The following is a 15,000-nucleotide window of genomic DNA, read 5'->3' on the forward strand; positions in this document are numbered from 1 at the left end:
TTCTGCCAGCCAGCTGTCAGGTCTCCTCCGCGCACCCGGCCACCCAGAGTCACAGGCCAGAGTCACTAGCTGTCCCGCCGCCACCCGCTACTCCCGCCACTACCAGCGAACTTTGACTGAAACACTGGCACACTTCCCGCCCGAAATCGACTCTTTACCCAGGTGGTCTTAATCCGCTACTTTCTGGGGAGAGCGGAGAGCAAAAGAGGACAAAGAGGGACGGTATCATGGTACACAGACGCCGAGGATAGGAGAGCAAAGAAGGGGAAGGCAAAATTTGGTAAGGAAGGGAATAACGAGATTTGGAGGGAGAGAGGACAAAGAAGGAAGAAATGGTTGGTATGGAGGGATAGAGAAGATTTGAAGGGATAGTTTGAAGGGAGAGAAATGAATGAATGGAGATTGAAAGTAAAAGTGGGAAGAGAAGATGAGTATGGAAGAAATGAGAGGATATGAAGATTTCTGGAAAGGAAAAGAAGAGCAATAGAGCTTTTGGAAAGAAAAATGAGAGGAAGGTGAGAAGAGGAGTGAGTTTGGAGGAAAAAGAGTGAAAATAGAGGTTTGGAAGATAGGGGAAAAGGAACACTGGAGAGTTTGGAGAGAAAGGTAAGAAGAAAGAAAGATGAGTAAGTTTGAAGGAAAACTGAGATTTAGAAAATAGAAAAAGAGGAACACTAGAGAGTTTGGAGAGAAATAGAGAAGAAAAGACAGAAAAAGGATAAATTTAGAGGAAAGGAGGGACGGAAGGATAAAATAATAGGGTGGAGGGAAAAGTGGAGTGAGCGGGTGAATTTGGAGGGAAAGAGGGGATAAGAGAATGACGCTCTGGAGGGAAAGAATAGACATTGAGAGTTTGAATGATAAGGAGGAAGGAAAGTGAGGGAAAGTGAGGGGAAGAGATGGAAGAGAGAAGTTTGAAAGTTTTTTTGGGGGGAACGTAGAGAAAGAATACTGCTTTTCTTTTATTCTTTTCCTTCCTTTCGTCTTCTTTTCCATCTTTACTCCTTCTTCCATTTCCACTTGTTTCGTGCAAAGAATATGTTTCCATCTTATTTTATATTTATTCTTTGTTTTTTTTTATCTTTACGTTATTCAGCGATGTTGAGATAAGCAATAGTGTAGTGGTCATCTAAAGCTGTCCCTAACATCACAACTATCACCATTATCATTAGCCTCAACAACCATCAATTCCACCACCACCACCATCAGCGTCACCATCATCATCATCATCATTACTACCACTATCATCAATAATCTCAACAACTATCATTACCACTACCACAACCACCACCACCACAGCCACAACCACCACCACCACCACCACCAAATGCAGCACACAAATGAAAAAAACCCCATTAACCTCATTATCACCACCATTATCAACCTCAACAACCACCACCACCACCACCACCAGCCACTGTAGCACAAGAAAGATAAAGAACCAAGCATGACGTGACAGGTGAGTGGCATTACAAAAAAAAACACCTGATCTGATTTATTCCTATATAACAACACGAAGCAAAAATTTAATAATCCATCAGCTGGAAAGCAAATAATAATAAAAGATGAAAAAAACCACACACTAATGGAACGGACATTTCTCGTGCAAGGAAAAACGTGTATGAAATAAACAGAAAAGTGAAATAAATCCAACCTTTCACACCCACAAGAGAGAGAGAGAGAGAGAGAGAGAGAGAGAGAGAGAGAGACATAAGAAAAGAGGGAAGCTACAAAAGGCTGTCAGGCTACACGTGGCAGTCCCTGTATGAGCAAAGCTACTGAATTCCATCTATCATCTCCACCCATGAATTCATATAATCTTTTAAAGCTCCCTATTGACTCAGCACTAACAACATGATTACTGAGTCGGTTCCATTCATCAACCAATCTAATAGCAAACTAGTTCCTCTCCATTTCTTTATTAAACCTGAATTTCTGAAGCCTAAGCTCATTATATCTGCTTCTGTCCTGGCTATTGGTCTTAAGAACTTTGCTCATGTCGCCTTTGTTGTAAGCCCTATACCACTTCAATACTTCCATCAGGTCCTCTCTCTCTAAAGGATGTTAATTTAGTTTCTTCAATCTCGCGTCTTAGAGAATATGCCTCATTCGCTGTATCTTTTTAAACATCCTGCTTTGTATTGATTCTAATAGACCTATCTATATCCTTCCTATAATGTGGGAACCAGAACTGTACCGCATAACATAGATGCGGTCTGACGAGAGAGAGAGAGAGAGAGAGAGAGAGAGAGAGAGAGAGAGAGAGAGAGAGAGACTAAAAGGGTAGGAACCAGGAGGATGGAGTAACAGGAAGAAAAGACAGGAAAAGGGATAAAAGCAGGAAGTGTACATGGGAATATAGAAAAAAGCAAGAAAAACCGAGAGGAAGCAAAAAAACAGAGGAGGAGGTAAAAAATGAAGAGGAAGGAACAAGAACATAAGGAAAATGGAATGTACGGGAGAGTAAAAAGAAAAGTGAGATAAAAAGAGTGAAGAAAAAAAAAAAATGTAAGGAATAAGGAAGAAACAGTGAAGAAGGCAAAGAGGAAGAAAGTAAAGGAAAGGAAAACAAACTAAAAAAAATAGAAGAAAAACAGGGAAAAATTAATTAGTAAAGGAATGATAAATAGAAAATGAAGAGAAAATATATGCATGTAATCTTTATGTACATCAACAATTAATAAAGCGAGATATTCTTAATTATATCTATTTACTTTTTATTGTTTATTTATTAAGGTTGTTCTTGGTGTTGTTGTTACTGATAGAAGAAAGAATGGAAAGAAAGAGAGAGAGAGAGAGAGAGAGAGAGAAGAGAGAGAGAAGAGAGAAGAGAGAGAGAGAGAGAGAGAGAGAGAGAGAGAGAGAGAGAGAGAGAGAGAGAGAGAGAGAGAGAGAGAGAGAGAGAGAGAAGGCTTAAAAATGCAGATCCAGTAAAAGGGAAGGAAGAAACAGAAGATAGAACGAGACATGACAAAGAACAGAAGAAAGGAAGGAAGGAAGAAAGGAAGAAAAGAAAGAAGGGAGTGAAGGAGAGATAGCTGAAAGGAGAGAGAACACAACAAAGGAGGAAACCAGGAAGTAGAAAGAAGATGTAAGAAGCATACCGGAGCATTACAAAGGAAGGGAGAGATGAAACAAGGGGAAGGAGGAGAAGGAAAGAGAGGAAGAGAGAAAGATGAAAGAAGAGAGAGAAACTACAGAAGAAGGAAGACAGGGGAATCGAGGGAAGATGTCAGGAGGAGGAGGAAGAGCTGGAAGAGGAGGAGGAGGAGGAGGAGGAGGAGGAGGAGGAGGAGGAGGAGGAGGAGGAGGAACATTTAACTCAACGATCTTCCAATGTCCCTCTTGCATTAAATGAGCAGCTGCGTGTGTGTGTGTGTGTGTGTGTGTGTGTGTGTGTGTGTGTGTGTGTGTGTGTGTAAACAGTGTGCTGGGCGGCAAGAGGAATGAAGGGGGGGGGAGCGGATAGACCATAACAGATTGGGAAGATCGAGGATGAAAAGGAGAAGATGAGGAAGAAGAGGAAGAGGAGAAACACGAGGAGGAAGAGGAAGAGGAGGAGATATAGATGAAGAGGGGTAAGAATAACAAGCAAGAGAGAGAGAGAGAGAGAGAGAGAGAGAGAGAGAGAGAGAGAGAGAGAGAGAGAGAGAGAGAGAGAGAGAGAGAGAAAACCCAAGAAAGGAATAAACAACAAAAAAGCAATAAGAAGAGAAAATGGAGAACAAGGAAGAATGACTCAGATAAAGAAAACGAGAAATAGAAGGAAGAGGAAAAAAAAAATCAGAAACAATGAAGGAAAAAAAATTAATAACAAGGGAAAATAAACGACATGGAAAAAGAAAGTGGAGGAGGAGGAGGAAGAAGAAGAGGAGGAGGAGGAGGAGGAAGAAGAGGAGGAGGAGGAGTAGGAGGAGGTTCATAAATCCTTAAAGACACTTGCGTAAAACTAAGCCGGAAAACACGAGAGAAACAAGGAAACAGGTCACGAAATGGAGGAAACAGGGAAGAAGACTAAGAGGGAAACAGACAGAATGAAACACTGAAGAGTAGATAAAAAGAGAGACAAAGGGAGAGAAAACAAGGAGGGAGAAACATGGAAAGAGAAAGAGGGAGAGGAAACACAGAGGAGAGAACAAGAGAGAGGAAAAGAAGGAGAGGGAAACAAAGGGAGGAAACAGGGATAGGATAACAAGGAGGGAGAGATAGGGAGGGAAAACACGGGAGAAAAACAAGAATGAAGAAAAGGAGAGGAAAACACGAAGAGAAAAAAGGAGAAGGAAAATAAGAAGAGGAAAGAAGAAGAAATAGGGACTGGAAAAGAACAGAGGGAAAGTAAGAAAAGAAAAAAAGGGAAACAAGAAAGGGAAAACAAGAAGGGGAAAAGAGAAAAAGGAAAACAACAAGGAGGAAACATGGAAGAAGAAACAAGTGAAGGGAAATAAAGAGATAAAAAAAAAGGAAAGGAGGGAAAAAACAAGGGGGGAGGGGAGAGAAAACAAAGAGGGAAAAAACAATAAACAAAGGAAACAAGAAGATAGAAACAAAAGGATAAAAAAAAAAAAAAAATAAAAGCAAGATAATTTTTCCCCTCTTCCTCACTTACTCATTCCAAATTTCCCTCATCCTTGTTTATCACTTCTTATCTCTGAATTCCCCTATTTGCTTCATTTTCCCCTTTCCTCTGCCACTTTTCCCCATTACAGCGTTACAAAGAGGGGAAAAACACTGAACAGGACAAATGACTCACAACTAAAAGGGAAACACAGGTGGAGAGAGAGAGAGAGACAGAGAAGTAGGAGGGAAAACATGAGATGAAGAACACTGAGGGGAGAAAAGAGAGGGAGGGGAAATTTGAGGGGACACGGTAGGGGGCTGGACGAGGAAGGGGAAATGTGAGGGAAAACGGTAAGAGTGACCATAAAACTGAGGGGTAACGAGAGAGAGAGAGAGAGAGAGAGAGAGAGAGAGAGAGAGAGAGAGAGAGAGAGAGAGAGAGATGGGAATGCGAGAGGGATGTGAGGGGTAAAGCGTGAGGAAAGAGAAAGAGAGGAGGGAAAATGAGGGGATACTTGTGAGGGAAGAGAGAAAAATGTGATTGGCAATGAGAGAGAGAGAGAGAGAGAGAGAGAGAGAGAGAGAGAGAGAGAGAGAGAGAGAGAGAGAGAGTAAATGAGGCAAGGACAAACAGTTCAAGGTCAGTAATCAATCAACTGAATCTACAAATGTCACCTGAAAATACAATGACGGCTTAAGGGAACTGAGCGACACACACACACACACACACACACACACACACACACACACACGCTACACCTGCTTGGCTAAGAGAAGTAGGTGAGCTGAGGGTGAGTATGGGAGCAGGTGGGGGAAAAAAAAGCAGGGTAGTATCAACGTGACACCATCATGGGGAATAAGGAAAGAGAACCAAAGATAAGAAGAAAAAGGGACTGAAAACATGAAAAAAGAGAAAAAAAACTAATAGGAAAGAATAAGGGTGAATTGGAAAAAAGGAATAGAGTAAGGGAGTGTGTTATTAGTCAATAGAACACTGCGGGGGAGATGAAAAATGGGAAAAACTAACAGGAACAGTAACAGGGAAGGGAAGAGAGAATAGGTAGAGAGGAGAGAGAGGAATGTGTGTCTGGGGAGGTTTGGTTGAAGGATACAATGTTATTACTTGTCAGGATACAGTGACGGTGGTTGGGGAGATGTAGAAGGGAGAGGGAGGGACGGGGAGGAGGGAGCGTGTAATGGGTAGGAAGAGAAAGGGGAGGAGGAGGAGAGGATGAGACTGACCTGTTTGGGGTTTATATAGACCTGTATTCTCAAACGCTTCTCTGCTTCACCTCCACTACTTCAAAAGACTTTATTTAAATTTACACGAGTTTTTTAAGGCGTTTTTATGGTTCTAGAGGCAGAGTGATAAGATTTCTACATTATTAACTGGAGAAACGCTCTTGAAAATCCCGCTAATCATGTCAGTGGTCTTGGGAAATAGTCATGGTGAGAGAACAAAGGGATTCTGGACACGGCCTATAAGCACAACACGACGGTCCAGCTTGTTTTATTTTATTTTTTTTTCAGTAATATCAATGTAGCGAGGCTGTAATGGTGGTGAATTCATTATCATTATTATTTACGACACGCCACCAAGACCTGATTAACGTGTCACTGTGGACGCGGCTATTACAACATTACCATAAGTCAAATCATATTAATTGTCTGCCAGTGGACAAAAATTAATGAGCAAAAGAATCGTGGGTTATAATTTTTGGATCATGTCAAGAATAGCGAATGGCCCAGCTCTCCTCGTTTCCCGGCTCTCCCTTGACACTTCTTTCACTCAGCTGACATGACGTGTGAATGAAAATATGATAACCAAAACTATCCTATCCTGACCGCTGTTTAACCCCTTCAGTACTGACACACATTTACCATGATTTTTAAGTATGATTAGACGATTATATTTGCATTAGGAAGGGTTTATGGAGGTCAAAAGATTAATGGCCGGAGTCTTTACTATTTTAATCCCCAACATTGGTCTAACATTGGTTTCTGAAGCTGTATAAAATCGCCAAATAGAAGCCAGAATGAATAAAGAAACGTGACATGGTAGTGAAAGGGTTCATTTAGGGTTATGTTAGGTTAGGTTAAGGTGAAGGTGAAGTTAGACTTTTTTTTTATTATTTTCATTCACACATGTCAGCTGAGAGAAAGGACTGCGAATGGGGAGCCGGGAAAGAAGGAGAGCTTGATGGTCCGCTAATCTTGACATGACCCTAATTTTTTTTAACAGAGTGGCGTAACAGTGTCTGAAATTCCATAACACCCTAATCACCCCAGCCAAGACATAAAATACTTAACGAATCTAACTATACAGCTGTTTAATCACCACAGAGACACTGACTTACTTAACGACCGGATCAAACAACCACGAGCCCTAACAGGTCCTTAAAGTTAGGGGGCCGCCGTGGTACAGTGCCTTGGGGTCCGAGGGGTCTCCAAGCGCTCGGGTTCGAATCCTGTCCACGGTCCGAGTGTAGGTAGGGCTTCCTCACGGTTTCCTAGCGGGTGGGCTTTGAGATAGGAGGTACCTCAAAAAGTATCCCCTTTAGCCCATAAATCCCCTTGAAAAGCCCACATGGTATAAAAAAAGTTAACCAAAATTATGCCTAAAATTACCTAGCTACCTAAAAACTGGCACTTATTTTTCTGTAGCTTTTATATTCAGTAGTCCTTTTATTTTTCCACTCCTCTCTTCCAGCAGCCCCTTTTCCAGTAGCTCTTTTATTCAGTTATTTTCAGTAGCACCTTTTTTTCATTACCCCAATTTCTTCAGTATTTTTTTCAGTAATCCCTTTTCTGCAGCCCTTCTTTTCAGTAGTTCTTTTGTCAACAGCCTCTCTTTTCAGTAGACCCTTTTCCAGTAGCCCCTTTTTTCAATAGAGGAACAACGGTGGTGATGGTGGTGGTGGTGGTGATAGTGGTTGTGGTGGTGCAGCAGAGTAACCGTTAGCCAGTCTCTGCTCTAGTTCCTGCGTGTGGCAAGACGGGCCAATCAGCATTCAGTAAGCCAGGAGGGAATGCGTGCAATTGGTGAACCCTTCCATCTCATGCTAAGGAATTGAGGGAATCCTTCAGGACTCCTCGAGGAAAGGATCTCGTGCAAACTTGAGGGTAAAGACTGCTTGCATATCACCACTAATACTGGGGCATTTTTTTACCTTGAGATTTGTGTGCCATTAGACCATTTTATTGACGTTAGGTAGGGTCTATGGAGGTGAGAAGACTAATGGCCAGAATCTTTTCTATTTTAATCTCCACATGAGTTTCTGAAGCTGAATAGAACCACCAAATGGTTAGCAGAATGAATATGGAAACGCGTCATGGTACTCAAGGGATACTGAATAGAAAACGTAATGCCAGGGATTAAATAACTCGCGTCTGACAGTTACATAAGGAAATCTTGGTGAGCGAACGAACGAGGAGGGTAAAACAAAACAATAAAAAAAGATCAAAGAAATGTAACATAAACGCTATTAATGAGCCTTTCAAATTGAGAAAAAAGAGAGAAGAGAACATGTAAGAGAAAAATAATGGATAATAAAGAAAAGTAGGAAGATGTACAAAAACAAGAGTCATTTATGTGTGTGTGTGTGTGTGTGTGTGTGTGTGTGTGTGTGTGTGTGTGTGTGTGTAATACCACTTCTACTACTAGTACTATTATTACTACTACTGCTACTACTACTACTAATAATAATAATAATAACAATAAAAATAATAACAATGATAAAAATAATAATGACAAAACTAATATACGGTTTATTCGAATTGCAGTACATACACATTGAAAAATATACATGGGGGATGGCGAGGAGGCAGAACAGTATGTGTGTGTGTGTGTGTGTGTGTGTGTGTGTGTGTGTGTGTGTGTGTGTGTGTGTGTGTGTGTGCCTGCATAAACGTATGACTAGGAAATTATCATACAAACGATACACTAACAAACCCGAGGCCAACAAACACACAAACACAAACACATCACACTTCATTAGCAAACACCCACCAGCCGGTTAGTTAACCCTGCGTGACACAAAATAAACAATATAACACCGAATGAAAAAAGTTTCTGATCAAGCGGAAAAAATCGGCTTACAAAAAACGCTTTCAAGTCACACGGCAAACGTTCATACAACACACAAATGTTTTACAACTGTTAATGGGAAATAAGAGGAAATGTGTTTAAAATAGGAGAAAACGAACATACCTTAGATCTACCTGTCATTAGCGGAAATGTGAGAGAAGCAACAGTAAGATACAAGAAATTAACACACTTTTAAGTTTACCTGCCATTACCACACACACATTCACCTGAAGGTAAGCAAGTATACAAGGTAAACTCCAGAACTCTCTCTCTAATTCTGTATTTCCATCTTCCTATGACTTGAACTTAATTAAAGAGAGATTTCAAAACATGTTCGTTCTTTGCCTAACTCTCTTGGACCTACTCGGGAAATTTTCATCTAATGCTTTTTATTGCCTTTGGTCAGATTTCCCCTCTTGCATAAAACAAAAAACATCCCAGGACGTGTTTTCATATTTATTCTAGTTACTATTTGGAAATTCTATACAGCTTCAGAAACTCATATGGAGGATTAAAATAGTGAACCCTCTGGCCATTAGTCTTCTGGCCTCCATAGACACTTTCTAATGTAAGTAAAATCATCTAATCATACCCAAAACTGAAGGTAAAAATGCATCCTAGTACTGAAGGGGTTAATCCTTCTATCCACCATGCACTCCCTCATAACTTCATTTGTACTACTATTAACTCACATTTACTTGTCCCTTTAATTAAGCTCACTACCGTTATTCTCTCTCCTAATCGCGTTTTCCTTAAAAAATAGTTTTCTTACCTTTATTTCCCCTTAAGAACATAACCATCCTCTCACGCATCACCCATTATCTCTTAAACGAGCCATTTTTTCCCTTAATAACACTGATTTGCATTTACGGAGATATATTCCCTCCTTTAAGGGCCACATGACCCCTACCAATCACCATCACCAATACCTTCACTTGCGGCTACACCTCACACAAACACCACTCTCACACACCACTCTGACGCTCACCACAAACACTGAACACTTTCATGACCATTACGAGGAAGTCATCACCATATCCATACCACTACACGAGCCTGACACTCACCAGAAACATTCATCACCAATCCACTTGTTAAAAAATGTCATCACCACATCCTCATCACCATCTACACTTTTCTGACACACCAATCTAATACTCACCACATGCAGTCATCACCACCTCCATGACTATTACGAGAAAAGTCATCACCATATTTACATCACCATCTAAAGTCTGACACACCATTCTCAGTCACCACATAGTCACCACCACTTCCATGACCCTTAACGAGGAGAGGCATCACCACATTTACACTCCCTGACACACCATTCAGAGGCACCACCATCTGTCATCACCAATTCCATGACTATTAAAAGGAGATTCATCACCACATCCACATCTATACTCCCTGATGCACCATTATGATACTCACCACGAGAAAAGACATCATCACATCTACATCACCATCTAAATCCTGACTCACCATTCTTACACTCACCACAAGCAGTCATCACCACTCCACCTATGTAAAAAATCATCACCAAATCTACACCATTTTAAGTCACCACAACCAAAGGAAAGTGAACATTTTCCCTCCTCTCCCTGAACGGTGGTGTCTCTCGATCTCTCCATGCTCCGTACCAGTGCCAGCACCGTCATCACCACAATCACCACCTCTGCGTAGAATCAATAGCCCTTCCGATTCACTGCTTCTGAGATCGACAAGGGAGTGTTTATCTTGCGTACCCGGGAGAGAGAGAGAGAGAGAGAGAGAGAGAGAGAGAGAGAGAGAGAGAGTGTGTGTGTGTGTGTGTGTGTGTAGAGATCATTGTTAGTGTGAATGATAACTTGAGGATAAGATGTAAAAAATGTTAAAACTGCAAAGAAAAGTACATAAATAGAAATGAAGGTGTTAAAATGTTAAAGAAGGTCAGATAAAAAGAAGGGATGGATGGAGACAAAACGTTAAAATTCTAAGAATAAAACGGTACAAAACCACACAAAAAAAGAAACGGAAAGAAGAAAATGTAAGATGACAAAATGCTAAAATACAAAAAAAGTCAAAATGCTGAAAATAATAAAGAACGAGAAAATGCTGCAAAAAAGATGATTCATAGATAGTGTAATGCTGCAAAAAATACATACAAATCTCTCTCTCTCTCTCTCTCTCTCTCTCTCTCTCTCTCTCTGACCTGTCTTGCTGAGGAGCGACACGGCATCCAGTACAACCTGAAAGGAATATATATGTTAGACAAACAATACAAATTCAGTAGAAACAGAGTAACCAGCGTTCACACAAACAACATCTTTACTTTCTTAACCATTTTCTTCCTTTCATCTTTATATCCAATCGTTTCGACAACTCAGTATGTCATCATCAGTGGTCTCAAAGTGATGAGATAAAATACATTAAAATTCTAATACACACATTAATAAGAAATCATACATAAAATACAAAAGATAAAAAAAATGATACAATATGCAAGGGAACAGCGGAAGTCATCATTTAGTTATGAAGAATTAGCTTTGATATGTAAGGATTCCAGTATTCTGAGATGTGAATTGTTACTACTGTCTATCATTTAAAAGTGTTCAGTTTTAAAAGGGACACCACAAACCTCAGAGTGATCTCTCACAATTGAATGTGGAGGGTTGTGGCTTCTACGGCCCGTTCTGCTCCACTGTCCCTTGTGCTGAAGTTGTGCTTCCAATATACCCAGCTTGGCAACTGGAACATGTGAACTTATAAACAATGGACGAACGCAACTCAGTCGGCAGGCAGTCCTTGAAGTTAAAAAATGAACCGATTTTAAAATTATTAACTGGAATGAACCTAAAATAAATTTTGGGATAGAATTTCTTGAAATCATCCGAGAGAGATGACTGTATTTTTGAAGTGACTACACCTAGATAAGGGAGTCTTACATATATAGTTTCCTTGTTGACTGTGGGGAGAAGTAATTTTGGTTGATAATGATTATTTAGGAATTTACGAATAATCTTATCGAACAAATCAGTAGCAAATCCGTTATCTGAGAAAAATTTCTTTAAGAATAAGAATTCTTTATGAAAATGTTCATGCGAGGAGGATGGGCAGAGGGTTCCGTGCAATAGTTTCTTAATAGAGTTAATTTTGAAGTTAAAGTGACAGTAACTACAACAATATATATTCTTTTATTAATGTGTGTATTAGAATTTTGATGTATTTTATCTCATCACTTTTAGACCACTGATGATGACGTACTAAGATGTCGAAACGTCTGATATAAAGATGAAAGGAAGAAAATGGTTAGGAAAATAAAGATGTTGTTTGTGTCAATGCTGGTTACTCTGTTTGTACTGAAGCTGAGGTTTCCCACGAACAGACAAATATGAATATGTCTGTTTCACTTTCTATTGTTTTTTTCCTACTTCAGCTTGACAACGTTAGGAGGCAAAGGATATAATAAGAGGAGATAAAGGTTGAATATACATGTGATCATCTTTATTTTCTTTTCTCCTTTGAAGTACCTTTTTTTCTCTATCTGTGTGTGTCTCGATGTTATATTCAAGTCTCTTTTTACACATTCAAAACTTTCTCACTGTCCATTTGACTTTTTAGTTGCTAGAAAAGTTTTATTATTGAGTTGCACTGTTTTCATTGTTTTCTTCCCGACATACATTTATCTTTTCACCATTTTTCACATTAATTCACATTGTTGCCACTACCTCGTGCCTGCATACACCATATTAATGTTTTATTTGTTTTCATTTTTCATATCAATTTACAAAGACTTTACATTTTTCCTTTCCTCGTTCACTTCATTTTCTTAATCAACCTCCATTGTCTTCATTCCATTCCTTTAGCAAACATCCCGTACTTTTTCACATAACATTTTTCTCAACCACAACTAATAAACTTTCCTTCCATTAATTTCTTTCAAAACATTTCCTTTCGTATAAAGTCTCCTATCGCCCTTCCCTTCTACTTCTTCCCACACTATTTTCTGCGGCCACTTAGGAAGGGCGATAACCGAACCCAGGGCAGATTGGAGACTGGCCTCGCTCTCCACTACAGGAATTAAACTCATTACGAGGAATGAAGAGGTTTAAAGGTCGGCGAGGGCTTAGAGGTGCTTGAGAGAGAGAGAGAGAGAGAGAGAGAGAGAGAGAGAGAGAGAGAGAGAGAGAGAGAGAGAGAGAGAGAGAGAGAGAGAGAGAGAGAGAGAGAGGATTTGTGTGTGTAAAAAAAACTAATCTAAGCAAGAGAGAGATTGACATAAAGAAAGAAAGAGAGAGAAAAAAAGAGATGAAAAAGGAAAATCTAACCAAACCTAACCTGAAAATAGGAAAAATAGAGAAAATAGGAAAAATTTGGTGGGTACGAGAGAGAGAGAGAGAGAGAGAGAGAGAGAGAGAGAGAGAGAGAGAGAGAGAGAGAGAGAGAGAGAGAGAGAGAGAGAGAGAGACGTACCTAGAGAGAGGAAATTAAAAGGAGGTATAATAAAAAGAGACAAAAAAAAAAAGATGAAAGGCGTTGAAGAAAAATTTGAGTGAACGAAGAGTCAGAATTTGGAAGGAATGGAATATGAGTGATTTTTTATTTGCATTATTCATATTTCAACAGTTCCTTTGATTCTCTGATTATCCTCCACTTTATTATTCTTTATTTTCCATTTTGTTGGTCTTGCATGGCTGGTATCTCTCTCTCTCTCTCTCTCTCTCTCTCTCTACCACGACCCACCTCAAGAAACTCAAGCTGATGGTACGGAAAAAAACAAGAGAAAACCAATATAGCTAAGAACGACACGAAACATCATTAAAAATCAGACAGCTTTGGAAATATTGGAACGGGAAAGGGGAAAAAGATTGAGATGACAAGGAAAGGTGGCAGGAAACAAGCTGGCTGAGGAATACTGAGTGAGGGGAAAAAAATAGAGAAAATCGGAACACGAAAAAAAAAAAAAAAACGAAAAGAAAACATATAAGAAAACCAGATGAACGAAGGGAAATATTTGAAACGAAGCAATAGAAACATGCAAAAATACGATGACAGGAGAAGAGAGGAGACGTGAAAAGTGTAATGAAAAGAGTGATAAAAGCATGAAAAAAAGAAAAGAGGGAAAACACAGAGACATCGGATGAAGGACATGAAATATTGAAGACGAAGACGGAAAAGGGAGAGAAATTGCAAGAGAAAATTGAAGAAGGATGGATGAGGATGAATGGGTAGAAGATAAAAAATGGGAAGTGTGGAAAATAATTTAAAGGAAAGAAAGTTACGTGAAAAGAAAAGAAAGCGATAAACTGAGAAAAAATGAAAAGATTAAAAGTGAAAACAAACTAGGGCGACAAAGACTTTAAAAATTAATTGAATTGTAAATGCAAAAGAGAAAATAATCAAATAATAATCATCTAAACCACAAAGGAAGAGCAGGTGAAAAAAATGATAGACGGAAAAAAAAGACATTAGCTTTAGAATTTATGATACATGTAAAAAAAGAAAAATAAATAAATAAATATAAATAGCTAACAAAAACAGAAAAATATAAAACTAAAAAAAAATAATAACCTTAAAAAAATGACGTAAGAGAAATATGTTGACTAATAAATAAATTCTAGGAACGAAATGATAAAAAAAACAGGAACGTAATCATATTAATTAAGAGAGATTGATAGATAGATAGACAGAGACAGAGAGAGAGAGAGAGAGAGAGAGAGAGAGAGAGAGAGAGAGAGAGAGAGAGAGAGAGAGAGAGAGAGAGAGAGAGAGAGAGAGAGAGAGAGAGAGAGAGAGAGAGAGAGAGAGAGAGAGAGAGAGAGAGAGTAACAGAAACTTGGCAATGCATCAAAGGTGGAGCAGGTAAAGTAGGTGGAGCAGATGGAGCAAGTAAAACAAGTCAAACAAGGTGAAATAGATCAAACAGCAGAAGACAGAGCCAGGTGGAGCGAGGTGGAGTAAGTGGAATAAGTGGAATGGAGTTAGCAGACCCAGGTGTACGAGGTGGAGGAGATGGTGGAGTGAAGGAAGTGTAACAAGTGGAACCAATGGAAAATATTAAACAGAAGAGTAGATCGAGCCATGTGGAGCAAGGTGGAATGAGTGCAATAGATGGAGACAGACGGAACAGGAGAAGCAAGTAGGATTAATGGAGGCGGTGGAGCAGGTGAAGTGGAAACAATGAAGCTAAGTGGATAGACGTATTGTATTGGCAGACTTCGGGATGGATTAACACTTCCACCATGGAGACAGGAAGTGGAGGTGGCAATGAATAAGAAATGGATTACAGAGAATTACATAAGACATAAGGCTGTATGGAATGACAAGTGGATTAAAGAGGAGGAGGAGGAGGAGGAGGGGGAGGTGAAGGAGGA

General features: G+C 39.6%; 2 protein-coding genes across 4 annotated transcripts in view; one reads left to right on the forward strand and one right to left on the reverse strand.

The window, feature by feature from the left end:
- LOC123519408 (glycine receptor subunit alphaZ1-like) overlaps nt 1–15,000 on the forward strand; it is a 580,495-nt gene that overhangs the window by 280,353 nt on the left and 285,142 nt on the right. The gene's annotated exons all lie outside the window — the stretch shown is intronic.
- LOC123519409 overlaps nt 1–15,000 on the reverse strand; it is a 401,725-nt gene that overhangs the window by 74,537 nt on the left and 312,188 nt on the right. Inside the window, exon 4 of the mRNA XM_045280692.1 lies at nt 10,839–10,875. Coding sequence (XP_045136627.1) covers nt 10,839–10,875 — 37 coding nt within the window. The remainder of the gene's footprint in view (nt 1–10,838; nt 10,876–15,000) is intronic.

The sequence above is a fragment of the Portunus trituberculatus genome, chromosome 45, assembly GCF_017591435.1.
Source record: "Portunus trituberculatus isolate SZX2019 chromosome 45, ASM1759143v1, whole genome shotgun sequence".
In the NCBI taxonomy this organism is placed as follows: Eukaryota; Metazoa; Arthropoda; class Malacostraca; order Decapoda; family Portunidae; genus Portunus; species Portunus trituberculatus.